The sequence below is a fragment of the Emys orbicularis genome, chromosome 2, assembly GCF_028017835.1.
Source record: "Emys orbicularis isolate rEmyOrb1 chromosome 2, rEmyOrb1.hap1, whole genome shotgun sequence".
Taxonomy (NCBI): Eukaryota; Metazoa; Chordata; order Testudines; family Emydidae; genus Emys; species Emys orbicularis.
Genome location: NC_088684.1, coordinates 152,490,626 through 152,518,345, shown reverse-complemented (window position 1 = coordinate 152,518,345; position 27,720 = coordinate 152,490,626). Strand labels below are relative to the sequence as shown.

The following is a 27,720-nucleotide window of genomic DNA, read 5'->3' as shown; positions in this document are numbered from 1 at the left end:
CATCTGTAACCCAGAGGGCAAGCTTGGCCATTATATTCACCCCATTCTATTCACTGGCTGCCTTTATGATATTCAGTTAAGAACCCTACAGGCCTGTATCCTGTAAGATATTAGCTGGAGCATAGGTTAGCATAAGTGTGGTTAAGTAGGCTGTAACCCTTGGCACAGATCAACAGTTACCTTTAGATTTTGGGAACTAAGAAGAGCTTGCTCAATGGTAACAGTTAGAATGTTCCAGTAAGTGCTACTGCAAGGAACATGGAAGTAACAGCCGCAAATCCGCTTAAGCAAGGGATGACGGTATGATCATGCGCTGAAATGGTAGTTACACATAACAATATGTTAACCTATAGAATAAGTAAACCTCAGTTTTATATTGGTAAAAAGGCTAAATATGGGCATGGAGGACTGAACACGAGCAGATGATGCTCAGGCACTATAACAGGACAGTCATCATGTGATCCGGGGCTGTTTTTTCCTGGGCCTTTTCCACTGCTGTCTGCTTCTCTACTACTTGACCCTTCAACTCATTGGGGAAGCTTGTGTCTCTCACCACCAGTTGGTTCAATAAAATATATTACCTCACCCACCTTGTCTCTTATATAGTATACTTGTCATTCATACTTCCTGAAAAAGACAATGTGATGACATGATGCTGAAAGAGATTAGTTCTAACACATAGCAATATTGATTTAGTATTTTCCTGATAATATCAAGAAAATTGCAACTTTCTTGTCTTAATGTTAGTAAGGAGAGAAACTGAAAATATAGAGCTTAAATCAAATGTGGAATGCCAGAGACAGGGCTGGTACTTTTGTCTCTTACCACCAGGTCCTCAACTAAGGGTATGAGTATGCAATACTAAGAATTTATGCATAGAATGATAACACAGATAACAAGAGAATGATAATACAGGATTGGGGTTATGTAGCTTGGATCTTTCCTAGCTTTATCCATTATTTTCATAAAGGTATCTAAGGCTTTATTTTGCTCTCAGTGCGAGTGTCCTTGTCATCCACTCCGAGACTCCCCACAAGATATTGAGCTCCATAATGTGAATTCTGTGTAGCCTGATTCTAGGGGAAGAACATCATCACTGTCAGATCAATTGGCCGTTAATCCAACATTATTAACCTCAAAAAGGTTCAGGCAACACATCTACAGCTTTATTCCTTATTTTCCAACAACTTTTTAATTGTAATTAAAAACTATGCATGTACCCTTTTTAATGGTGTCACCATTTTAATAGTGTCGCCAGGGCTGGCTTAGACTTGCTGGGGCCTGGGGCCAAAGCCCAAGCCCGAGGACTTCAGCCATGGGCAGCGGGTTCAGGTTACAGGCCCCTTGCCTGGGGCTGAGGCCCTTGGGCTTCGGCTTTGGCCCCCTGGCCTGGGGAAGTATATCATGTTAAAAGCCAATGGCTGCTTTCAAAGGATTGTGTGATATATTGCAGTTTTAGTATTTCATGTAATGTGTCTGATTTCTTTATAAGTTTTATTTAAGCTTATAATCTCCCATACATGTTTTACTTCCCCCTAAGAATATTTGATATTTACAAGATCTATTTGTTATGTAGTAATAGTATTTCCAACCATCTCTCTAGTGTTCCACACAAAGGTGGTTGCCTTCGTTTTATTCTCCTAATGAGATATTCCTTACTTTCAGAACGCAGGCAACAAGGGCCTGGATCTGGCCTTCTTTAAATTGAAAGTGGCTAGTTTAAGGAATGAGTGGCCCTGTGCACTTAAAAGTCTTGACTTGATCAATGTTTCAACTTAGTGCAGAAAATGTTTTAAAAGTTATTGTGCTACAGATACTGGACTGTGTGAATATGGGGTGAAAGGGCAAGAAGTAACAACAAGGAGAAAGCTGAGTCTTGTCCTGACTTTTCAGTATTAAAAATAATCTCAAGGAAGATGAGTTCACCCTGATAAAATTGATTTGAACATTTAATTGAAATGATAGTCTCACTGCAGCAATCTGACGGTTTACAGGATGAGGCTAACAAACTGGATAAAGCCTTTTGACAAAAACAATATTCTACTGAATATTCATCATGAGTGAGGGTGGCAAGAACAAGCTCCTAAGCAGCCTCAGACACTAGAAAAGCAGAAAAAAACACAATAAAATAGAAAATTTACCTACAAATGACCTGAAAAGGTTTGTGCTTTTTTTGTGCTTCTTTATAATGTACTAAAGATGAGAAACTTTTACTTTGTATTCTTGAAGAAGAAGAATAGTATCAGGAATTTTACATGTTATCTTTGCTGTTTTGCTGGAGGGCTCCCTTGAAGGACCCAGAAAGGTAGCTTGTGAGTTCTCTCAACCCTTAATTGAAGGAGTTGTTGTAGTGAAACTTTAAGAACAAATCTCTCTTCCAACTGTTTTACACACACACTTCTTTAAACGGTCTGAATAAAAATCACATCCTCTCTCAATCAATCAGGTTTTCCATCCAGGGTATCTATGGTCTCAAAACCTGCTACTTCTCTAGTCATCCAGAAAAACAAAACAAAACAAAACAGGGTAGACAACACATGAATTTTTAGTGTAAAAAACTAGGATAAATTAAATATATAATTACTTTTATCTGTTTTTAAGAACAGACTTGCGGGCCATTTTCCTACATTATAAAGGATTTGATTGCAAGTCACATTTAAATCACAACTTTTTGGAAGTACCCGAGATCAGTGTAGGAAAGGAACAAGCTGTTCTTTTATGTGCATGTAGCTACGTTACTATTGCCACCATCATTTTTCACCAGCAATAAATCCTGGAAAAATAATTTTATCTGAATTTATTATTTGTGAAACTAGCAATTTTAAAAGGCATAAAACAAAGCACATATTTTTATATGCTGTTGATTATGCCACTTGCACTCATTTTTATAAAGGCATGAAGACAGCTAACAAACCATGTGCAAAATCTTCAGTGAGATTGAGGCACGTACATTTTTCATTTCATTTTCTTTATCAAGTAAGAACATTGTTTCAAATTATTAAAAATAAATGTAATTCAGTCTAGTAATTTATCATATGAAAATGCTCAAACTCTAGTTACATTATTTATTACATATGAGCTCATTAGTAAGGTTCAATACAATGCATTTTATACATGTGATGTAGTGAAAACAACTCGTGTTTCCCTCCTTAGCATTTGGTTTAAGCTCTATATTTTCAGTTTCTCTCCTTACTAACATTAAGACAAAGTTGCAATTTTCTTGATATTATCAGAAAAATACTAAATCAATATTGCTGTGTGTTAGAACTAATCTCTTTCAGCATCATGTCATCACATTGTCTTTTTCAGGAAGTATGAATGACAAGTATAATATACAGAGACAAGGTGGGTGAGGTAATATATTTTATTGAACCAACTGGTGGTGAGAGACACAAGCTTTCAATCTACACAGAGCTCTTCTTTAGGTCTGTTTAAGCTTGGACTGAAGTTGGTCCAATGAAAGATATTTCCTCAACCACCTTGTCTCTCTAATATATTGGGACCAACCTGGCTACAGCACTGCATGCAAGTTTAATATACTGTATCTTCAGTCTTCAGGGAATAAAACTTCCAAGGAATTATCTTGAAAATTCCGCATGATAATGGGGAATCTCTTTCTCTTTATGGCTAATTTGCAGTGCAATATTTTACCATGGCAGTGGAAATGCTATAATTTTCTTAAAAATCTGATCCTCCTCTCATATTATCTCACTTGAACTCCCTTTAACTGAGAGTCATATCATTCCATTTGGTATGCTTTGCTACACTGTCATCATAAATAGTGTGTCAAAGTATTTTACAGTGAAAAGTAAAAAAATAAAAATAAGAAAAGGCTAAAATACTCCCAGACTCATTCCCCCATTGTGGGAAGATTTTTGCAACTGCTTATGAGGGGTGTACCCTTAAAAACTCACAGAACCTAAGGATCACCATCAGAGATATCAGATTCCAACTTCATGGAACCCATGCCTATGTCACTATACTATTTTCCTTAGCAGCATAACTCACTCAAGAGTCAGATTTTATTGCCACCCCGCCATCACAGTGCACCTTAGTTGTGTCTCCAAGGTGAGGAATGTTGAGGATGTGAGCTATGATTCTGTTTCCTGTGCAGTGCACTTTTAAACATACCAGGAGTATAAGTACCTGTCTGTCAAAGGCAGGGATGTCTGAGGATCTTATGGACTGCAAGATGAGCTCTGATTTTCCATCACTCTCATCAAGTTTTCTATTTGTTGTTTTCCTTAGTTTAACATAAAAAGCCAGCTACACTGGAAGTACATAGTTTTTTTTTCTTTTATGTGTGGAAAATACACCCAGTGTGAACTATTGCAAGTGAGGAGATGATGCAGCAAGCAGTGCCAACTTCTTTGTGGCTCTCCTCTTGGGACTCTCCCATTTTATGAGAGTAGTGCACTGCACAGAAGGATTGTACCCAATTCCTTCCCAGGACATTCTGCATATGTGAGCCCTGCTTCATCCAGTGCTCAAGACTCAATGGAGAATGTAGAGCTTTACCTTATCATGTAAAGTGCCCACTCAGAGGTAAGAGTCCTCATGAGCCTTTGACTCATTGAATGCTCATGAAGGATGGAGCATTTGGTCGCTATCAAGAAAATACCTCCATATAATGGAATTTCTTTATTGCATGTATATATGCTGGACATCTCGCAAGGACAGATATTAGGTTAGATATTCTGGTTCTCTTGGAAGTTTTCAGGAAAACTTCCCCAGATCAACCATAATTTTCCTTTTTAACGTAGTGACTGATTCTGCATGTATCAGAAATATATACTCCACTATTTTACATATGACCCCCAAGTACCACATTAGCGAGGCAATGTTAATAATAATCTTAACATCAGAGAGAGTCATGTACAATAGGACCATTTCTCATTCTTATCATAATCCCATTTAGTGAAGGGCTGTATTTTGTTATGTTCCATGTTCCTATCAAAACCTTAAGAGTGTTACTAATATAGATTAATTTCATACAATTTTCCAGTCTCCTAGCAACATGTTTCTAGGAGAATAGAAATATTACACTTTAAGAATGGGTATATAATGTGTTAAAATTCAGAATCAGTGACACAGGAGCCAGCAGAGCTGCAACTAGGGGAGTTTGAGTGGGAGTTCTGTTGGAGAAGGAGAGAAGAGGCAAACCCCTATTCCTTAGGGGCAGTAATTGAGTTTGTGTGTGTGTGTTTTCAGTTTGCAAAGTCTGGAAGGGAGCAGTGTGCTGAGAGAGAATCAGAAACTTTGATTGCACAGCCCTGATTAGGGGTCCTATAAAGGCAGCTAAGTAGCCAGTCAGCAGCACAAGGGCCAGCAAACAGAGCTGGAACCTGGTGAGTTTGAGTGGGTGTTTGTAAGGGGAGTATCCAGAAAGAGCTTTGTTTGTATGAAGTGCTGCCTTATAGAGATGATGGAAGAAAAGATCCAAAGTTTGGAGGTGCAGGTGGAAACTATGGTTGAGTTTCAAAGGGGATTTGGAATGATGGAGGGAAAGCAAGAGGAGTCTGAAGGGAAATGTCAAGACTCGCAGATGTAAGATGGACTGGAGAACAGCGAGGATAGACTGCTGGGTGAGGAAAGAGGGCAGTGGAAGGATGTGATTATGAGAACCAGGGACAGGAAAAAACCAGCTAGTGAAGGAGAAAGAGCTCAGGAAGAGGTTTGCTGAGTTGGAAAATGAAGAAGGGGCACAGCAGGCAGTAACAGGAGGTGGGACGGCAAGGAAGAAGCTAAGAGCTGCTATTCCTGCAAGAAGAGGGGAAGAGTCAATGGAGAGAGTTCGGAGTTTTGGGAGAAGCCAAACAGAAACAACTAAGTTGTTTGTACACCAATGCAAGGAGCCTGGGTAACAAAATGGAGGACCTAGAACTACTGGTGTAGAAAGTGAAACTAGATATTATAGGGATAACAGAAACATGATGGAACAGTAGTCATGACTGGAGTACAGATATTGAAGGGTATATGCTGTTCAGGAAAGACAAAAATAAAGGAAAAGGTGGTGGAGTAGCATTGCATATTAATGATGAGGTAGACTGCAAAGAAATTGGAAGTGATGGAACGGATAAAACTGTCTGTTTCGGTCAAAGTCGCCTTGGGGGAACTTCTGATAGCTTTCTTCCCCAAGATAGTGCTTGGGGTATGCTACAGGCCCCCAATATCTTATTTAGATATGGATAGAGACCTCTAAAGTTTTAAATTAAATAAATACTACTGGCAATTGTGGGATTATGAGAGACTTTAATTTCTCAGATATAGATAAGAAGACAAGTGCTACTAATAATAGTTTGGCCCAGATTTTCCCGGATGTGATGGCTGACAGTCTCTTCAACAAATAGTTCCTGAATGAACAAGAGGTCATGCCATTTTAGATTTGGTATTGGTGAATAGTGAGGACATCACAGAATAACTGGTTGCAGGAAACAACCTTAGGTTGAATTATCATGAGCTACTTCAGTTTAAACTAAATGGAAGGATAAAGAAAAACAGATTTGCAACTAGGGTCCTTGATCTCAAAAGGGAAACTTTAAAAAATTAATGGGAGTAGTTAGGGAAGTGGGCTGGATTGAAGAACTAAAGGATCTGAATGTGGAAGAAGCTTGAAATTATTTTAAATCAAAGTTGCAGAAACTATCTGAAGTCTGCATCCCAAGTAGGGTGAGGTGTGTGGGGGGGGAATTGTAGGGAAGAGTTGCAGATCACGCTGGATGAGCAAGCATCTCAAACAAGTGATTAAGTTAAAGCGGAGAGCCTACAAGGAATGGAAGGATCAGCAAGGAAAGCTACCTCTTGGAGGTCAGAAAGTGTAGGGGTGGAAAGTGAGAACAGCCAAAAGCTAAGCAGAGTTGGGCCTTGCAAAGGAGATTATAACCAATAGTAAAAGGTACTATAGTTATACTCGTTCATAAGCTGAATTTTTTTAGTAAAAAAGGGAAGCACCAGAGAAGGGGGTCGGCTTATGAACGGGTATAGAGAGGAAGAGGTAGGACACAGCCCCTCCTCCCAACAGAGGGAGCAAGGAGAGGCAGCACAGCCAGCAGAGACAGAAGGGAAGAGGCAGGGCCAGAGTCTCTCTGCTTCTGGCCACGCTGCTCTCCCCGCAGCCTCCAAAGCAGCTACAGCTCCGGGGCTGGCAGGCTGCATGCGTGCCGCTCGGCCCCGCCCCCCAGAGCAGGCTGTGGCCACGCTGCCCAGCCCGCCGGAGCACGCTGCGGCTGTGCCGCCCAGCCCAGCCTGCTGGACCATGCTGTGGCCGCGCTGCCCGATCTGGCCCTCCGGAGCAGGCTGCAGCCGCGCTGCCCAGCCTGCCGGAACAGCTCCAGCCAGGCCAGAGACATCCTCCCCCTGGGATGGGATGGGGAGTGTGGGGGTCCCGGGCTAGGGGTGGGGTCATGTGGGGGGTGGTCACAGGGGTTACTCCCCTGACTCCCAGCTTCTCCCTCCCAAAAAAATTTCCCCACCAGTTGCTGTCCTGGCCCATCAGGGTAAGCAGCTGGAGCTCCGGAACACTTTGTTTACTTAGGTTTACCTCCATGCCTGTGGACGCTCAAGGTAAACAAACCATCTCGGCCCACCAGCGGCTTATCCTGATGGCCCGGGAGCCAAAGTTTGCTGACCCCTGAATTATAGGGTCGGCTTATGAACAGGTTATAAAAATTTTCCATTTTTACTTATCCATCTTGGGGGGGTCAGCTTATAAACTAACTGGCTTATGATCGAGTATATATAAATAAAAAGAAAGCAAGGTAGAGAAGACGTGGGACCACTAAACGCTGAGGATGGGGTGGAGATTAAAGATAATCTAGACATGGGCCAACACCTAAACAAATACTTTGTCTCAGTTTTTAATAAGGGCAATGAAAACCTTAGGGGTAGTGGCAGGATGGCTAATGGAAATAAGAATATGGAAGTAGAAATTACCACATACAATGTCAAAGTCATAATCAACAGCTTAATGTGACTAAATCAGGGCACCCAGATATCTCCATCCAAGAATATTAAAGAACTGGAATATGAAATTTAAAAATAACAATAGCAAGGATTTTTAATTAATCTGTAAATTAGGGGGTTATATCGTATGAATGGAGGATTGCTAATATAGTACCTATGTGACAGGGTATACCAGATCCTCTGAGGCTCCCTGCCAGAGGCCTCGTGGCCCTGCCACACCGTGCCCCAAAAAAGGGAAGTTGAGAGGGTCTTCCAAGCTGCCTAGAGTGGCTGTGTGGGACACAGCCAATCAGGGCCCAGCTGCCTAGTATAAGAAGAGCTGCAGGGAAAGAGGGAGTTCAGTTCCTTGCTAGAGCTGTAGGAATGTGGAACCCCAGACAGGGCAGCGCAGCCAGAAGCTGGGGAGAGTGAGAAGGAGCCATGAGTTGGTTGCTAGGACTCCATTAGGACAAGGCCTTGAGGAAAGGGTGAAGATGCTGTGGAGCTGTGGGGAAGTGGCCCAGGGAATTAGAGAAGCCGTGCAACATTGTTAAAGGGACACAGCAGACACCGGCACTCTACAGGGTCCATGGGCTGGGATCCAGAGTAGTGGGCAAGCCCGGGCCCACTATCCCATCTCCAGTAGCCACTGGGGGGAAGTGGCCTGGATATTGAGGCACCCCAGATAGTGCAAAGTCATGCACTTAGGGAATAACAACAAGAATTTTTGCTATAAAATGGGGATTTATCCGTAGGAAGTGACAGAGGAGAAAGACCTGGGAGTATTAGTTAATCACAGGGTGACTATGAGCCACCAATGTGATGCGGCTGTGAAAAAGGCTAATGCAATCCTAGGATGCATCAGGCGAAGTATTTCCAGTAGAGATAGGGAAGTGTTAGTACCATTATAGAAGGCACTGGTGAGACCTCATCTGGATTGCTGTGTGCAGTTCTTCTTTGCACCTGTTCCACTCTGAATTCATCTTTCTTAAATATGTGAGACAAGGACTACTAGGATGATTAGAGGAATGGAAAACCTACCTTAGGAAAGGAGACTCAAAAAGCTTAGCTTCTTTAGCCTAAGCAAAAGAAGGCTGAGGGGAGATATTATTGCTCTCTATAAATACGCCAGAGGGATAAATACCAGGCAGGGAGAGGAGTTATTTAAGTTAAGTGCTAATATGGACACAAGAACCAATGGATATAAACTGGCCATCAACAAGCTTAGGCTTGAAATTAAAGGAAGGTTTCTAACCATCAGAGGAATGAAAAGCCTTCCAAAAGGATTAGTGGGGGCAAACAACCTAACTGGCTTCATGATTGTGCTTGATGAGTTTATGGAGTGGGTGGTATAATAAGACTGCCTACAACGGCATGTAGCCAATCTGCAACTGCTGGTAGCAGATATCCCTAACAGCCAGTGATGTGACACTAGATGGGGAGGGCTCTGACTTACTAAAGACAATTCTTTCCCAGGTGCCTGGCTGGTGGGTCTTGCCCACATGCTCAGTATCTAGCTGATTGCCATATTTGGGATTGTGAAAGAATTCCCCCCCATGTCAGATTGGCAGAGAACCTTTTTCGCCTTTCTCTGCAGCATGGGGCCTGGGTCAATTGCAGGTTTAAACTAGTGTAAAAGTTGGATTCTCTGTAACCTGAAGTTTTTAAATCATGAGTTGAGGACTTCAGTAACTCACCAAGTGATTATGGGTCTATTATAGGAATGGGTGGGTGAGGTTCTGTTGCCTGCAATGTGTACGAGGTCAGACTAGATGAGTATGTATAAATTAAGCACATTCTGTACAAGACACAGTCAATACAAAAAATTAATCCATCCTCATAATAAGGATGAGCTACCTCACCATTTTGATTAGAGACATATTCTAGTCCTTAGTGTACGTTACAGTGACTATGACTGCAACATTATAACAGCATTTTACATAATGATTCTCCTCTTGTGATGTTATTCCTAAACTGGGCATGAAAAATGTGAAAGGGCATGTATCTAACACTAACACCAATGAGGCAGAATAGATGACTGGATTAATAATTTACAGCATTGGCAGGTCAGTGACATTGAACAGATGCCTAGTATTACAGAGACACACCCACCCATGTACTCCTTCATAAATCTAGGGTCCTGGTAGGAAAATCTCTTGTCAAATTAAAGGCACATCAAATAAAACCTAGATAATGTAGATGAAATTACCATAGATATCACAGCAGTTCAGAAACCTATTTCTCAAAATGAAGAGACACTATAACACAGCAACCATGATTTAAATTCTGTTGATTACTACTGTAGTATTATTTTAGTCTCTACTGGCCAGATTTCCCTTTTTGAATAAAAATAATAATAAATAAAGCTACCTAAGATAATATTGGTCAATCTCTACACTAAATTAGAATATCAGAACTACTGCCAAATGTAAAATGGAATATTGATACCTCCCATTGTAAGGAAGTTGCCGCAAAGATAAATTCACTAACTTTTGTGAGGCACTAAGATACTAAAATGGTTAGCATCAAAGAGAACCCTATGAAGAAAGAAGGAAAAATAATATCCTTATTCGGTGCAGAGATTGAACTGAGTGCAGCAAATGAGGGATGGGGCCACACATTGAATGTGGAAGATGGGGGGGGGGGCGGGAAATGAATAGCTGCCTCATTTCCTGAGCACCGTCCATCCTGAGCAATGAATGAGGTGGGGGTCCTAAGGAAAAACTAAAATGATTTAATGAAAGGCTGCATCATAATGTGTAGAAGAGAACAGTGTTTAGACTGCCTGTAACTTGGAGGCTCTCAGAAGTCAGGAAATGACACTTTGCAGCCTTCATGTTCTTGTAATGACTTTTTTTTAGCATGGATTATCTCATACAGACAACATTACATGCTGGGAGCCAGTTTTTGGCTGGCACCTACACAGGAGCGTAAGGGTGGTGGGAAAGTATAAGGACCTTTCCCCTGAACTCACTGCATAAAAGCCAGACATAAATGTAGTCCTTGCACTCTCCTTGGGCTCCTACTACTTTAAAGTTGCACCCTAAATGGATGTGGTAGATATGGTGCCATTACCCCCCAGATACATACATGGCCAGCTGTGGAGGGAAGCATATCATGTACCTTCTGATAGAGGAAGAGTCCCAATGAAACTCGCTCCAGAATGGTGCTTCTTCACATGGATCTCAAAGTTGGCCTACACCTTGATGGACAACTCTTGTCCCTAAAGCATTTCTCAGGGAAGATTTGCAACTCGTTCTGAAGTAGTCAGCATCTATGTGTAATGGTATATTGAACATGTTGCATTTGGGATAGTACAGAATCTCACTGAGGAGTGTGAACTGCAGCAGTTGCTCCAGCAGCCCTTGATTGTCTTTTTAACATAAAACACTAAGGATGATGCAGTATAGTGAATGTTATAGTTATGTCATCTTTTTTACTCATCATGATTATTATTGTAAATAAATAGGGATAATGGGCAAATAATTTGTGAATGTCTGTAACATCATTGACTTCTGAGGTGCTTCCAACTCTACAGGAGACATCAACTAGGTTGGCATCTAGAAAAATATGTTCCTCTCCTAATGTCCCTGTACCTCTTTACAGAAAAGAAATAAGACCTTACCTTTCCCACGTACTGGGGATCTGGTCCCAGGTGTTCTTCTAAAACAAAGAACTGGTTCCATACCCATCCACGCTTGGGACGATGGTGCACTTCTGTTTCACCTTCTATGTGTTTGGTTTGATTTCTGGTCACCTTGATGGAGCCATGATGAGCAGCTCCATAACACCTCTGCACAAAACAGAGACAAACTAGGACTGGGCAGATACAAGATGTGCTCATAATTCTCATTGTAGGATAACTTTCCAGTTCAATGTTTCCTTCTCTCTTTTGTTTTTCTTTTCAGATGTAATCCCTTAATAGGTCCCCAAGAGGGAAGGTGAAGCCTGGTTTAGAAAAACAGTCCAAAATGTTTTTTTTTTAGTATGTCCATGGTTTAACTGCCCATTGGGGAAAGGTCACACTGCATTTACATCATGAAGAACTGAGTGGAGAAATTTCTGGTATTTGTTCCGAGGTCTTCACAATAGACTGCCACAGCCAACCATTTTATACCTAATAGAAGGGGAAAAAATGAAAACCACTTACACATCACTAAAAACAGTAATTACAGCTTTTCAACCTCAAAAGGTGATGTACCCACTGCTGTGCTAATTGGTTCTGTCAAAGGGTCCTACACCAATCAACATTTCTTTTCAACCTTTTGTGGAAGTGTTTTCTGATTGTTTTTATGAAAGCACCTTAAAAGTTAGCATGGCTCTTTAAAAGTGAATAAAATATGTGCAATGTAAGGACTGGATGACTCAAGGGACTCTGGTAGTATGAGATTGGGACTTTCACCTACTGGTTCAGGGTGACAGCATCGGTCCAAGTTGGTAGTAATCAAAAACCACTGCTACCTGATTGATAGTGTTTGGCAGTTTATGTGAAATGAATTCTTGGTCTCCATGAACTTTCAACTGGACAGAGGTCCAACATTATGAAAACCACCGTCATGGCTACTGGTAGTTTAAAACAAAAAGGCAAAAAAAGAATGAGTGTGGAGACTCCTGGTCAGAACTGAGGCAAGTTGTCAGAACTTTGTGACCAAATCATAAACTGATAGTGCCTGTGTTTTACCTCCTATGTGGCTGCATAGAGGGCTTCAGTCTCCAGAATTATCTGGAGCATTCCGGAAATATGTACATAAAACAAATTAAAAAGTGAGCATTGTTGGTCTGAAACATCAGCAGGGCTTCAAATTGTATAAGATAGGCACTTGTTTCCCAGTAATAAAAGTCCCTTTTCTCCCCCACCTTAAAAAAGGAAAATTAGCCTTGGATAAAAGATCAGTCTTTAAAATGTAATGGTAGGGGGGTGGAAATAGAAAATAAAAAGTCCCCCCGAATCTTCTCAGGATCCAATGAAAGGCTAATGTTCTCCTTGACAAGGAGTTTGTTCTATTACCAGAATTCTGTAGCAACATATAATCTCTGCAGATGTCAGACACTGACTATACCCAAGGTCTGAAATCATATGTACAAACATTCACCGCAGAGTTAGAATTAAAACTGCCCTCCAATAGATATGGAGCAAGCTTGTAATTAGATAAATTAGCTATTACGGAATCTATTTTAAAGATGAGATTCACTTCAGTTTTTTGTGTATTCATATGAAAGATATCTGTTTTCTATTGCTCCTCTCCCCTGTCATAATGTTATCGATAAACATCACAGATAATTTTACTTGTGTAACACTGGGTTGCTTCCCCCATCCTTCCCTTTTTGCCAGAAGATGTTTCTGAGTCATTGATATTGAAATATTTTTGAGGTAAAAGAACACAATATTCCTGATGGGGAGAAAAACACATCTTTGTTGTTTTTTGTTTGTTTTTACAGATATAATAAAGCAACTTCTATGTGGAACATACTGTTTTCCCTCACACCAGTGGGAGTGTTTATCTTATGATAACCACACCTCTGCCCTTTTTGCTGTATTGTTTAACCATTTAATATGACAGTAGAAGGGAATACAGTAGTAACCTGAACACACACAGTGACAGAGTCAGAAGAAATCTTTTCTACCTAAATGTCCCGGGGGGGAAAGAGGGGAGGATGGAAACTTTAGAAAACAGTAAGAAAAGAAATTAGAAATCAGAGGGGACATATAGGAGCAGAAGTTCACCAATTCTTATGGTTTATGGATTTCTTTGTCTTTCTATCCACACATTTCACAGGAATATCCCCAGCAGAACACTAGCTACTCTTTTTCAGTATTTGCACTGAGTCCAAATACAGTTCATCAGATGTCATCAGAGCACAGAGCAAATGCCTGCCTAAACTTTTGGTGCTAATTAACAGGTAGAATTACCCACAAGAGAGACATGTTTTCCATTGCAAGCATGTAGTTTGGAACAGTGGGCAGTTGGATGAGGGTAATAATACAGTATTTTCCACCCAAGAGAAAAGATCTGTATAGACTTTAAAGTTTATCTTGATGCCACTTTCATTCTCTCTCTCTGGAAGACTCACAGAGGATTTGCTACACTGGATCAAACCATTGGTCCCCTGTACCTCATCTCAGCTCCAGCAGTGGAAAATGACATGATGAACAAAAATAGCAATGTACCGAGCCATCTTTAATACTCTATTACTAAAACATTTGCCTTACAAGGTGTTTTTCTAACACTGATGAATTAAGTTCTAAACAACGCCCCTGTGCAGTAAATATCATCCCCCTTTTACAAACAGGGAAATGAATCAAGGACAATTTGAGGGATTTGCCACAACCAGATAGTGTAGGAAGTCTGTGACAGAGTTAGAGACAGAATACAGGATTCCTGGCACATACTTCTGTGCCTAGCCCCTGAACATCCTTCTGCACTTAGGAGAAAGCATTCCTTTCTCATCCCAGCAGGAAATTAGTTTATGCCCTGAAGCATGAGATTTCTTCCCAACAATTCACTTACTTATGAAAAACTATTACAATAAATTAGGTATTGATACATTCCAATATAAATACATGCAAATTAAATGAAAGTTAAATAGTACTTTACAAAACAAAAATGCCACACTTTTTATCTTTTTAAAGATTACTCTTTTCTTCCCTCACTTCCATTTTGGAGGATTCAAGGGAACAGCCCATCAGGCATTATACACAGCACAAAAAAATGAAGAGCAAAAACCCCAGAAACCCTTTAAAAAACAACATACAGTGAATTTTTTCTCAATGGAGCAGTTAAGCAGTATACAAAATTTATCTGAACTCATTATTACCCAACTTGCCTTTTCTGTGGAAATTTGTGATTTGGTTTTGTGGAAAGCACTGCTTGCTCATTTATTTTTAAGTGACTATATAACTTAATTTAAAATTATTCAGATTCTTAGTTTCTACATTTTTATGTTATAAAATAGTGACTGATGCACTTCTTATTTACTAAATGATTAAATTTTTACTTATGATTTGTGTCAAGCTCTATTGGGATAAAAATTCAAATTAAAAATGTGCAAAACCAGCATTTTAAAACATTGTTTGCAATTAGTTAAATAAACCCATCTCTGCTGGATACATAAGAAAAAATATCAAAATAAGTTTTGCATTTAAAAAAAAAAGATTTATTAAACAAAGGAAGTATGATCTGTAGTTACTGATTGGAACTGACCATTTCTGGTCACCATATTCTTCAAGATTTTAGAAATAATAGATCTCATCCTCTCACATCTAGTTTGTGTTTATAGATTGGAAGAGGAAAACCACCTTTTCTGGGTTGTTGTTGTTGTTGTTTTTATTCTCAGTACTTTTTCAACTTTTAGTAAACTAGTCATTGAACTAAACTAGTTGAATAAACTGTACCTACAGAGAGGCTACTGTTATCAAATGTTCATTCAGCACTTTAACTAAACCTGGTTCCAGGTGCTTAGCCAACGACCTCCACCAGTTCAATGGTTTGATTTTCTTTAAAATTGATGGAAGCGTGTACTACAGGCATATAATTTAAATTATTTAAATAGATTATAGTAAATTGAAGCCTTACTACAGGTTGTCATAATTTCAAATTTAATTTTAAATTGGGTTATTTATAACCCCCCATATCTAATTTAAATTAAAAAATCCAATTTAAATTACAAAATTTATTTTTAAAAAATCATCATTTTTATCCACCCTGCTACCCAGTCTGGAAATTATCTAGTAAATATGACCTGCAAAAGGATGTATCTGGGTGGTGTTTCCTCTTCCTTTACTATGTATGACTAAGTTCTGAAAGTTTTTTATTTTTTTTTATTTATTTTTTTTAATAATAATAAAAAGATGGAAGGACGGTTGCTGCTAGGTTTTTATGTTAGAATTCCATTTCTTGACTACCTTGATATACTGTAGGATGACCAGAGAAATATTTACATTATGACATCAGAGACTAAAACCTGAACCATTGAAAGACGTAGGAATTTTTAGTGAGACTGTTTAAAATACTTAGGGGTTTTAGTGAAAACTTTAAAAAATCCAATACTTAATTAACGGAGAAAAGATCTCACTGATAAAGATTCATCTCCCACATTCCTTCAATTAAAGTCTGAGAGCTCGCCCCCACTTTAAAAAACAAACAATCCATTGCAGGTCCCCTTTAAGTATTCATGGCAAAGTCTAGCTTGTTGGTGATGAAATTATCAAGACAGGAAGAGACTGAATGGTTAACATAATTGGAAGAAAATACAGAAGAAACTTTTAGTTACTTTAATTGTGAGGGACTGAAACAAACATGGGACTGAATCTTTTAAATTCCTCTAAATTGTTGGTTAAGCTGATGCTCTAAGATGCTTACTGCTCAATGCTGTTGTCTGCAATTTTAGATTGAGTGTCCTGCTCTGTTTTTGTGTTATAACGATATATGGTACTGCAGAGTAGACTTGTTTGATTGCTGTCTCCTGGGAGCCCTCATGAAAATGAGTTGCGTATCTCAAGAGATTGTCATAGTGAATTAAAATTAAAATAAATAATTAAATAAGATGATGTGCAAAAGTTCTCCTAGCATTGCTGGAAATCATTATCGTAGCATGGTTACTGCTTAGTGTGGGAGCAGGGCTTTAATGAATTCCCCTGGAACCAGTGCCAGCATGGAAATGAGGAATAGGTATGCTTCACCAGCAGGAAGATGTGCAGCCCAATTCCTGAACCCTAAAGTCACTCCCCTTCCTAAATGCAAACTGACCCTAAATTTGAATTCAGCTGAATGATTGATTTTAACAGATGAGTTTATACATCTAAATCTAGGCAACTCCTTCATATTCTTTGAATGCTCTTGTCACAGACCTCTTTCATTCCTTGTCTGAGGATAGAGTGCTACACATACGTACACACAAAAGCACATATGTGGTGGTGACAAACAGATAAACAATTACATAATTTTGTGATAAACTGCATTTCTCATACACTTTTGACTGCTTCACCTGCACTCTGTTCACTGATTTCTCTCTCTCTCTCTCTCTCTCTCTCTCTCTCTCTCTCTCTCTCTCTCTCTCTCTCTCTCTCTCTCAGGACTAGAGCTGGTAAAATATTTCCATCAGAAACTGAAGTTTAGCTGAAACTGAAATGTTTCCCACTAGTGTGTTGATTTTGAAAAAAAATTGACAGAGTTAGGCCAGCACTGAACAGTTTTGAAAACCCCATCTTAAAATTACAACATTATGTACACAGTGATGTTGTAGCCTTGTTGGTCCCAGGATATTAGAGAGACAAGTGGGGAGAGGTAATGCCTGTTCTTGGCTCCACTGCTGTTGGTGAGAGACGAGCTTTTCAACTTACACAGACCTGAAGAAGAGCTCTGCGTGAGCTCGAAAGCTTGCCTCTCTCACCAACAGCAGTTGGTCCAATAAAAGATATTACCTCCCCCGCCTTGTTTCTCTAACATTATATATGACAGTTGAGGGTTATCTCACCAGCATACCAGATGTTAGGAGCCCCAACTCCTGCTCCCCAGATTCTTTAGAGGATGCCTTCCCCTAAATCCTCTTCCAATTACTGTTTATCAGGAAATGAATCCACTCTGTAACGAATACCCGCACAGGACACTTATCACGTTTGCTACCTACTAATCTGCAGCATCTTGTTACATCTCCCACTTGGTCCCTGGTCTGCTTTAAGGAAGGCGTAAAAAGCCCACCACCACTTGGACAGTTTAGTGGTGAGGGAAATATTCCTTCTGAGCCCCGAACAGAAAGAAAAAGTTGATTAGCTCAATGCCTACAGCAGAGCATAATACCCAGTACTACTCTCATCCTATAGGTGGGAGGATGGGTGCTGCGGGATGTGATGAGAGAGAGGGTTCCATCTGGAGGGCCTGGGATATAAATACATCCCCACCCTCTATCTCCCAGTGCTCATGGTGTCCCCACCTGCTCTGGCCACTTCCATTTCCCACCTTTGGCTCCATTCAGGTGAGTCCCCCTTTGTTCTCCCTCATAACCAATGGCAGTGGGGCGTTTTAAAAGAGCCATGACCCCTTTTCTTCCTGCTGGCTAGTTGAAGTCCCACCACATTCAGTTGTGCATTACATATGAAAGGGTCCCTAAAATGTATTACTTAATTTCTCTATGTCCAAAACCTGTACAGTTGGACTTATGGGGACTTCATCATGGTATGGTGTCATACAAAAGGTTCCCTCAGCATGGCTTGACATGGCCACCATGTATTTGAAATTCAAAAAAGCTTTATACAAAAGCACATAATCAGGTATTCTACATATGCCAGACAATTTAAGAAACTATTTTAACATGTTTTAGGATATTTTGGGCCCCGTTATCTTACCACTCCACCTGTAAAACCAGGTCCTTTTGTTACATGTATAGGACTCAAAAGAAAAGAAAAATATATAATACAATTAAAATACCTCACAAATGATTATAAAAAGTTATTCTATACAAAAAAGTCATGACTTCATAGTCTAATATCTCAGCATCTTCCAAGCCTAGAACCAAGTGCTGTGTCTGCCACTGAAAAGCTAGAAGTATTCTCTTTCCAATAGTATAAAATTCCTTTTTCTCAATATACAAAATCATAAGGGATTAGACTTGAAATTCTGCTAATGTTATGCATAAAAGCTCTTATTGTTCCAGGATTCAATTTTTCCCATTCTGGAACATGGGCTGGTATTTGTTTTGTTGTTGTGGTGGCGGTAGTGTTTTTTTTGTTTAAGGAGATGAGCAGGGAATCAAATGGAATTTTTTTTTTAAATGGTTGCTTACTGAAACAGCTCAGGGTTTTAGAATGTTAGAATATGTGCTGAGGCGGATGGATTAATGTCAAGTGATGTGATCAAACACGCCTAATAAATGTATCACAACCTATGCAGTTTATCACATGTATATCTCACACATACACACTATACACAAGCCCAGTGGAGTCAGGCTAAAACAAAAGCAAACTATTTTTGTAATATTATAGTGTCTTCCGGTAAAGAACATTTCTACCTACAAATACTGAATTATATTGATCTTAAATAGATATGGTGATCACTAGCCAACTAGAAACCCTACATTATAAGTTATTTAATACACTTATTTTAACTCTTATTGACTGTATCATTAAGCCATGGTTAGGTGGGCTGGGCAGGTGTAATATGTGGAATGAAATGTGAGAGAAGGTTGGAGAGAATAAATGGTGGAGTAGAGAAAGTGCAAGAATTAGAACAAACAGGAATGATGAACCAAAGATAGATAGTATGAAAAGAATGAAACAAACATTGAAAAAGATGAACAATAATAGAAAATTTTGAGTGAGATAAAACGATACTGAAAGTGCCTAAAGAAAGGGCATCAAGATACAGGAAAAAAAGTGGAAAGAAAAAGGAAAGGCCAAGTGGGAACATTGCAATTGTGCACGATATGGGGTGAAACTCTCTCTCTCTCTCTCTCTCTGAGATGGATTTGCTTTCAGAAGACTTAGAATATTGAAAATGACTGAAGAAAGGACATCAAAGTAGATAAGCACAGGAGAAAGAAAAAGAAAACAACATGTGGTAACTTGGCAATCATGAAAGATATTGTGGAAAGCTCTGTCTGTATAAGAGATTGATCTCAAATTGATAGAATGCATCCAAGAATTATAGATGATTTAAGCAGACAGTAAAAAGTTCTGAGAAATGCAAAAGATCAAATTTATATCTTACACAGATGAAAACTATTAAATGTATGAAATTATCTATATATCAGCTAGTGGATCACACAAGTGCACAGAATACATTTGAATCCCAGATTTTGGCTTTGGATCTGTGAATCAGCCTATAGAAATTCATTGGATTTGTGATCAACCTATATGAATCATCCTATAACAAAAGTCAGCACACAGTATTGACAGATGTGAATGCAAAACTGATGATAGAAATTGGGCCTGTATGAAAAATAGAAAACATACAACAACAATGGTTCTTGTTCTGTGTCACATGCACTTATGTGCAACTTCCACTGAAGTCAGATGATGACATATTTTGCCCAGGACATGAGAAAAAGCAAACATGAAATGCTTGTAATCATACATGAGTACAGAGAGAACTGTTCAAGTTTAATGACTAGAGGCAGCTATACAGTATGAATAGATGCATGATAGGCTACAACATTCTTGAATACAGTTTGCATGCAGAGAAATGAGTTATGTGAAGTTGTTCATCTTGATCTGTAGTCAACTCCTGCTGAGAATAATCAATAAATGCTGCCTAAGTAAAACCAAAAAAGAAAGGAAAGAAAGGGAAAATAAACCACAAAAAAAAAAAAAAAGGAAAAGGAAAGAATCTATAATGTTCTGAGTTGTCACAGCAGTACCCTGTGAAACCTGCTTCTATACGGATAGCATAATACTAGGACTCCCATTCTAAAAGGGTTAGACGCATCACAATAAAAGGAGAACAAAGCAACATTTCAGATAAAAGGTACAAACACACTGTTTTATTTGTTGAGAAAGTAGTTGTTTGATTGCTCCAAATGTGGGAAACAAAAGAATAGTTAAACAGCAGGTGTCAAAAGTCCAAAAAGGAGCAATCTTCCATTTGGTGTGGGTAAGCTCCTTAAATAAGCAAATCCTTCCTTTGGCATCTCAGCAGGGTCACATAGAGTTTTGTGGGTGGCTGGGGCAAAATCTGAAACGGAGGACCCCCACCCTTCCAAAAATAATTACCACTGGAAAGGCCACAGTGGGAGGGGTTGGAGATGAAGCCAAAAAGGTACTCACCCCCACTGTGGTGGCTCGGCTCCTGTCCTGCATGCTGGGCCGAGTTCACCACTTCAGGGATTGCGACCTGGCCCATGGGATCACAGTGTCTCTCAGATTCGGAGGGGGCCTCTCAAATAGGGATCCTGGGGCAAACTTTCCCCTCCCCTGGGAGACCCTGGATCTCATATTGGTACTCAGGTGCCAATATAACAAATTGATGTATTATGCCAATATAGAGACAATTTGATAGCCCAACTGTTGGCTCTGAATGTCCCAGCATTATGGTAAGGTACCATAATTAAGAAATGGACCTAGAGATTCACAAATCATGCTTCCCTGATGATAGTTTCCAAGCTGGCTAAGGAATTTAGCAATACAACTTCTATTTAAATTCTTTGGCTAGAGACTCTAGTCAGATTTTTTTTAAATCTCAACCTTTGGCTTTTGTGAAGTATTCTGGAAATATTCACAGCATGTTATAAGGTGTTTTAGATATTTAAGTGTGGTGAATGCATTTATCAACATCATACTGAAAAAAAATACAAATAATTTCCTTAGAAACATCACTCTCAACCAGGATTTAAGGTCCCAGCCTTCTGAATGTAGGTGTGATGCTTTAACACACTAGAGTGTCTATCTATCTTTAAAAACTTTTTTAAAAAAATATTGTTAGTTTTTGCATCTTTAATAAGTTACTTCTCAAATTCTTTCTTGGCCTGCCTTATTATACTTTTACACTTACCCTGCCAGAGTTTGTGTCCCTTCCTATTTTTCTCGGTAAGATGGGACTTCCAAATTTTAAAGGATGCCTGTCTGCCTCTAATGGCCTCCAGTATTCTGTTGTTTAGCCCTGGGGCCATTCTTCTGGTCCTCCTACTGTCTTTTTTTTATTATTTTATTTTATTTATGGTATACACTTGGTCTGAGCCTCTATTATGATGTTTTTAAGTAGTTCCCATGTTGCTTGCAGGCATTTTACCCTCGTGACAGCTTTTTTAATGTCTGTCTGAGTAGTGTCCTCATTCTTGCTTAGTTCCCCTTTTTGAAGTTAAATATTACTGTGGGGGTATGTGTACATATATGTATATTCATTCCCTTCCACAAGGATGTTAAATTTAATTACATTTATGATCCCTATTACCAAGTGGTTCAGCTATAGTTACTCTTGGACCAGATCCTGTGCTCCACTTTTCACTAAATCAAGAATTGCCTCTTCCCTTGTGGGTGCCAGGACTAGCTGCTCCAAGAAGTCATTTCTGGTGTCTAGAAATTTTATTTCTGCATTATGCCCTGAGGTGACATGTATCAAGTCAATATGAAGATAGTTGAAATCATCCATTGTGATTGTGTTTTCTGGTTTTGTAGCTTCTCTAACCTCCCTGAGCATTTCACAGTCACTGTCACCATCCTCGTCAAGTAGCCAGCAATGTATGTCTACTGCTGAACTTTTATTATTCAAGCATGGAATTTTTATCCATAGAGATTCTATGGTACAGTTTGATTCATTTAAGAGTTTTAATTTATATGACTGTGCTTTCTTTCACAGAATGCCATTCCCCCCAGCAGCATCACCTACTCTGTTATTATATATTTTCTACCTTGGTATTACATTGTCCCACTGATTATCATCATCCCACCAAGTCTGTGTGATGCCTATAATATTAATATATTAATTTAATGGTAGGAACTCTAGTTTACCATTCTTAGTATTTAGACTTCTACCATTTGTATATAAGCACTTGTATATTTTATTAATATTCAGTTGCTTGCTTTCATGAGTTATGTTTAAATGGGACTCATTTACATTTGCCTGTTCCTTACTAACTCTTACCTGCACTTTACCAACTTCTTTCCTATAGTCTATACTAGGATATAGAGTTCCCTGTTTAAGAAATTAATTCCTAAGAGATGTCTCTGCACAAACTGTGTACACCCCTACAACTGGGCACTTTCCTCCAGCCATTAATTTAACAAAAAAATCATCTTCAGTCTTTTTATGTGCCAGCAGTCTGTTTCCATTTTGCTTTAGGTGGAGCCCATCCCTCCTGTATAGGCTACTCCTCCCCCCAAAGACTCCCCTGTTCCTAATAAACCAAAATCCCTCTTCCCTTCATCATCACATGCATGCATTTCAAAATCCTGCCAAACAGGCAACAGGGCCACTAGATAATAAAGGTTTTAAAGGAGCACTCAAGGAGAAGACCATTGCAGAGAACTAAATTAACTCTTTGCATTCATCTTCAATATAGATATGGGGCAGATACTACATCAGACCTAGTCTTTTTGAGTGACAAATCTGAAGTACTGTCTCAAATTAATGTGTTTATGTGATGGGGTGTACAAACCCCATACCGGACAACAGGGGTTAAGGAACTGGTCTGGGGTTAGCCAATCACACTCCACCTGTAGGAAGAGTTAAAAGGCAGGGGAGCAGTTCATTTGGTGGCAGACCAAGGAAGAGCAGACCTGCCACCTGAAGCTCCAGCAGAGAAGAGCTGAGGAAAAAGCAGAATTTCTCCCCAGGACAATTGCGAAAAGGTCCCTCCCTGAGGGAAAGGAGGAGCTACTACCGAGAGAGCCTGAGAGGGAAGTAATCCTCCCTCCCTCTCCTATGGACTCATTCCCCTTTATTTTTTGTGGACTACCCCAGCAGGGGAAAGCCCAGGACTGATCCTGTCCAGGAGAGTGGGCCATAGCACAGGAAGATGCAGTTGCCACCTGAGCAAAAAAGAGAGCAGCCTCATGGCACACAGCCACGAGCAGGTGCCGTGTGATGAGCGGACACCTTGCACGCGGCCTTAACCCAGACGGCGACTCTGGGGCAATCACAGAGGGAGGAGTGATAGGAACTGGATCAGGGAGGGCAACCTTAAGCATCCCCTGACTGTCAGATCACTGATAGCCATCAAAGGATCCTGGGTCAAAGCTTGATTGAGTGGGAGAGACCAGGATGCCGTACCAACAACCCTCCTGAAGGTCACGGTCCTAAACCCTGATCATGAAGTAGGACCATCACAGTTAACAGAAGAGATTTTTGAACAAAGTGATAAAATAAGCAGTAATAAGTCACCAGTTGGTATTTACCCAAGAGCTCTGAAGGAACTCAAATATGAAAATGCAGAACTACTAACTCTGGTATGTAACCTATCATTTAAATCAGCCTTTGTACCAGATGAATGACAGGTAGTTAATGCAATGCTGAGATTTAAAAAGGGATCCAGAAGAGATCCTGGCCAATGAGCCAGTACCAGGCAACTTGGTTGAAACTATAGCAAAGAACAGAAGGATCATCAGACGCATAGATAAACACGATTTGTTGGAAAGTGTCAACATGGCTTTTGTAAAGGGAAGCAATGTATCACCAATCTATCACAGTTCTTTGAGAGTGTCAGCAAGCATGTGGACAAAGATGATCCAGTTAATGTAGTGTAATTGGATTTTCAGAAAGCCTTTGATTAAGTCTCTTAAGCTCTTAAGGAAACTAAGTAGCCATGGGCTAAGAGGGAAGGTCCTCTGATTGATCAGTAACTGATTAAAATATTGGAAACAAAAGTTAGAAATAAATTGTCAGTTAAAGGAAGGCAAACAGCAGGGTCCCCCAGGGATCTATACTGGAACCTGTGCTGATCAACATATTTATTAATTATCTGGAAAAGGGGGTAATCAACGAAGAGGCAAAGTTTGCAGATGATACAAAATAAATCAAAATAGTTAAGTCCGAAGCAGACTACGAGGCGTTATAGAAGGATCTCACCAAACTGGATGACTGGGCAACAAAATGGCAGATGAAATTTGATGGTGATAAGTGCAAAGTAATGCACGTTGGAACAAATAATCCCAGGTATACAAATACAATTATGGGTTCTAAATTAGATGTTACCACCCAAGAAAGAGATCTTGGAGTCACTGTGGATCAATGGCGGGCAACCTGCGGCAGGCGGGCCACACGTGGCCCATCAGGGTAATCCGCTGGCGGACCGTGAGACAGTGTTTACATTGACCATCCTCAGGCACAGCCGCCTGCAGCTCCCAGTGGCTGCGGTTTGCCATTCCTGGCCAATGGGCGCTGCGGGAAGCAGCGGCCAGCATGTCCAATATGTCATATTGACAGAGACAGTTCTCACTTATGTTGATCCAAGAATATAATATCAATTCCACATTCTGGTCCAGGCTTCACACCTTTGATGGGCTTGATGCAAGAATTACTGGGTGAACTCTATGACCTGTGCTATACAGAAAGTCAGCCTACATGATCATAATGGTCCCTTCTAGCCTTAAAATGTATGAATTTGTCTCTCTATGACAACATCTTCTCCATTCCACCTAATGTATAAACATTACTACATGGTCCAGTTTGGATCAAATATATGAACAATAAAAATAACAGCCCTTCTTTGCCTTCTCAAAGTTATGCCCCATTTCCTGTTCTTTCTGGCTAGATTTTACACTAATGTTAAAGGGTGTTATTTCCTCCACTACTCTTACATTAACTGCTGATTACAGTTACTGTGGCTTCCAAATGATAGCAATTATGAAATTATTGCCACTAAGAAATACGTTGTTTTATGGGGGGCACCTCCTCTGGTAACCAGCTGCTGCATTTGTTGTTATTTAATATAGAGGCCTTTGCACTCATGGATATGTGGAAAACATTACCTGAGTTCTTGTTTTTATTTGCTTCATAGCTTTGGTTTCAGACCATTCATATCCCACTTCAGTACTTCAAGAGATGGCAGTTCTTTTATTTATTTTCACTACCGCGGAAGCATGGGATTCTTTTTATTTCTTTTTCAAGATATAGTACCTCCAAGTAATAAGGTAAATAAAATTTGGAGACTGGAGTGAAGAAAAAGGGATGGGCAGAGTCTTCAAGACATCAGAGATTACTGGTTCATGCTGCATAAGCATCTCAGAAATTACTGGGTTCTGACTGTCTTATGTTTGCTCTGAATAAAGGGTTGAAGTACATTTGATTAAAATCATGACTGAAATCAGGCAGAGTGGAGATTTTATTTATTTATATATGAAAATAAGAGAGAGAGATGAAAATAAGAGAATTAACCACATTTCCTGAAGTTCCACAAGGTTTTTGTTCAATTCAAGTTTTTGATAAAAGTCAATTTTTCTCTAGCCATATTCCACTGCCAAAATGTAGTTTTAAAGCTGTTCAGAGTCCATATACTGTATTAGTTTAATAGGCATTAACATACAGTTACCTCACTGGATAATAGGAATCATATTATTTAAATTAGCTGAGGTCATATTAGAGTGTGAATACTAGCATGAATAAATGTTTTCTGACATTACTCATGGGGGAAGTTGTCCCACAGGCCATATTGAAAGAGCTTTGTGAGTTGGGAGGAAGAAAGGGAAGACAGGCTTCAAAATGGAAATGAGGCCCCCCAAAAGAAGAAAAAGTATGGGCAGCAGTCACAGGGCGGGAGTGGGGTGATGGTATGTTAGCAGCAATATGGTCTGTGCAATAACCACCAACACATCAAGGGCAGAGATGCACTTGGTCATCTAGCTGGCTTCCTGGCAGCAAGGAGGGTGATGACCACCCCAGAATAGAAGCTCTTTGTTAGCAGTAGTGAAATGCTGTGTTATATCTGGACAGGCCAAGACCCAGGGAAGAGACAGTATCACAGCAAAGGGCAGAGGCAGTGAACAGCTGCAGCAGTGCCAGAGGAGGAAGGAGGCCCATAGCTGTAAGTAATGCTGGATGAGGCACAAATGCTGCCTTTAACAAAGGTATCAGCTCAGTGAGAGCATTCACTTGGCTACTGCTGTGATGGTAAAGGACCAAGACCTTAAGTGCCAATGCAGTGCTCCGTAGAAGTGCAGGTGCTGAAGGAGAGGCATGGAGCTGCTCATGGAACACAAGTGGTTTTGGAGATGGGACAGCATCTGTGAAGGCAGCAGCAGGGTACCATTCAAAGAGAATCTGTTGACAGTTTAGTCAGGACATTTGACCTGCAAACCATTTCTGTGGTTGCTGCTGCACAAGATCCTGCTGATGCACGGCTGAGCCACATGGGCTTTGCAAGCAGTCAGTCCCAAGCTGGCATAAGCAAAGAGCTGTATTGAGGCTCAGTTACAATTTTTGTTGATTTTAAAAAGAGAAGAGTTATAGTTCACAGTTCATGGTTTCAGTTTCTGTTCAGAGTGTGGATCCACTCTGAAAAGTGGTGGAAAAATTGCAACCTCGGGTTCCATGGTCTTTTGGCTCTCAGTGATTTCTATAGGAAATTTATATTAGTTACAAGGAAAAAGGTGTCTTTTCTAACTTTCAGGTCTGAAAGCTCACCCTGTGCTCTCAGAATTAGGGGGAGATCTTTCCTCCCTAGACACACCACATCCATATGTGGGTTTGCACATGTGTAACTGTTTGGTTCTATAATTACATGTTGATGCACAAGCTGAGTTGCATCCTTCACCGCAGCTGCTAAATTACTGTAACAAATGGCACCAGTGAATTGCAATTATGGCAGTGATTGACTATGTAGATCAATATATTTAATAAATGCACTGAAGAGACACAAGAAATGTTGATTTATATTAAATGGCAGTAGGGGGACTCAAAGAATTTTTCCAACCCTACCTCATTCCCATTCAAGGATCTCACATGGAAGTAATTAGTCAAATATGTGACACAAAGCTAGGAATTCACACCATTTGCAAAAAAATACTGTGCATGAATACACAATAAGATACAATGGTAAATTATTGATAGCAAAATAGAATGACAAAATAGAAGCCAGTGGATTCAATAAATGCACCTTGTCTGGCAGATATGATTTATGAAAGACTATGCACCTGTAAACGAGTGGAGGAATACATGAGAACTCCTTCAACCCTTTCCTGATTAGAGCCCTGATACTCAGGCAACTAATCAAAAGAGACACAACAAGATAGGTGACTCCACTATTTGCAAACACTACATCCCTACCTGCAATTAATGACTATAGTAATAGTTAATAGAAGTGTGACATTAAAGGAAGACCAGTTAGTTGCATGAACACAAATGGTAGATATATGAA

The 27,720-nt window shown here is 39.8% G+C and overlaps 1 protein-coding gene across 2 annotated transcripts in view; it reads right to left on the bottom strand.

The window, feature by feature from the left end:
• The window catches only part of CDH18 (cadherin 18), a 258,530-nt gene extending 246,736 nt beyond the window's left edge, over window positions 1–11,794 (bottom strand). Inside the window, exon 1 of one of the 2 annotated variants that reach the window (XM_065399560.1) lies at window positions 11,567–11,794. In XM_065399560.1, the coding sequence (XP_065255632.1) occupies window positions 11,567–11,794 (228 nt within the window). The remainder of the gene's footprint in view (window positions 1–11,566) is intronic. The other variant, XM_065399561.1, reaches the window with a different exon arrangement.
• Window positions 11,795–27,720: the final 15,926 nt, after the last annotated feature.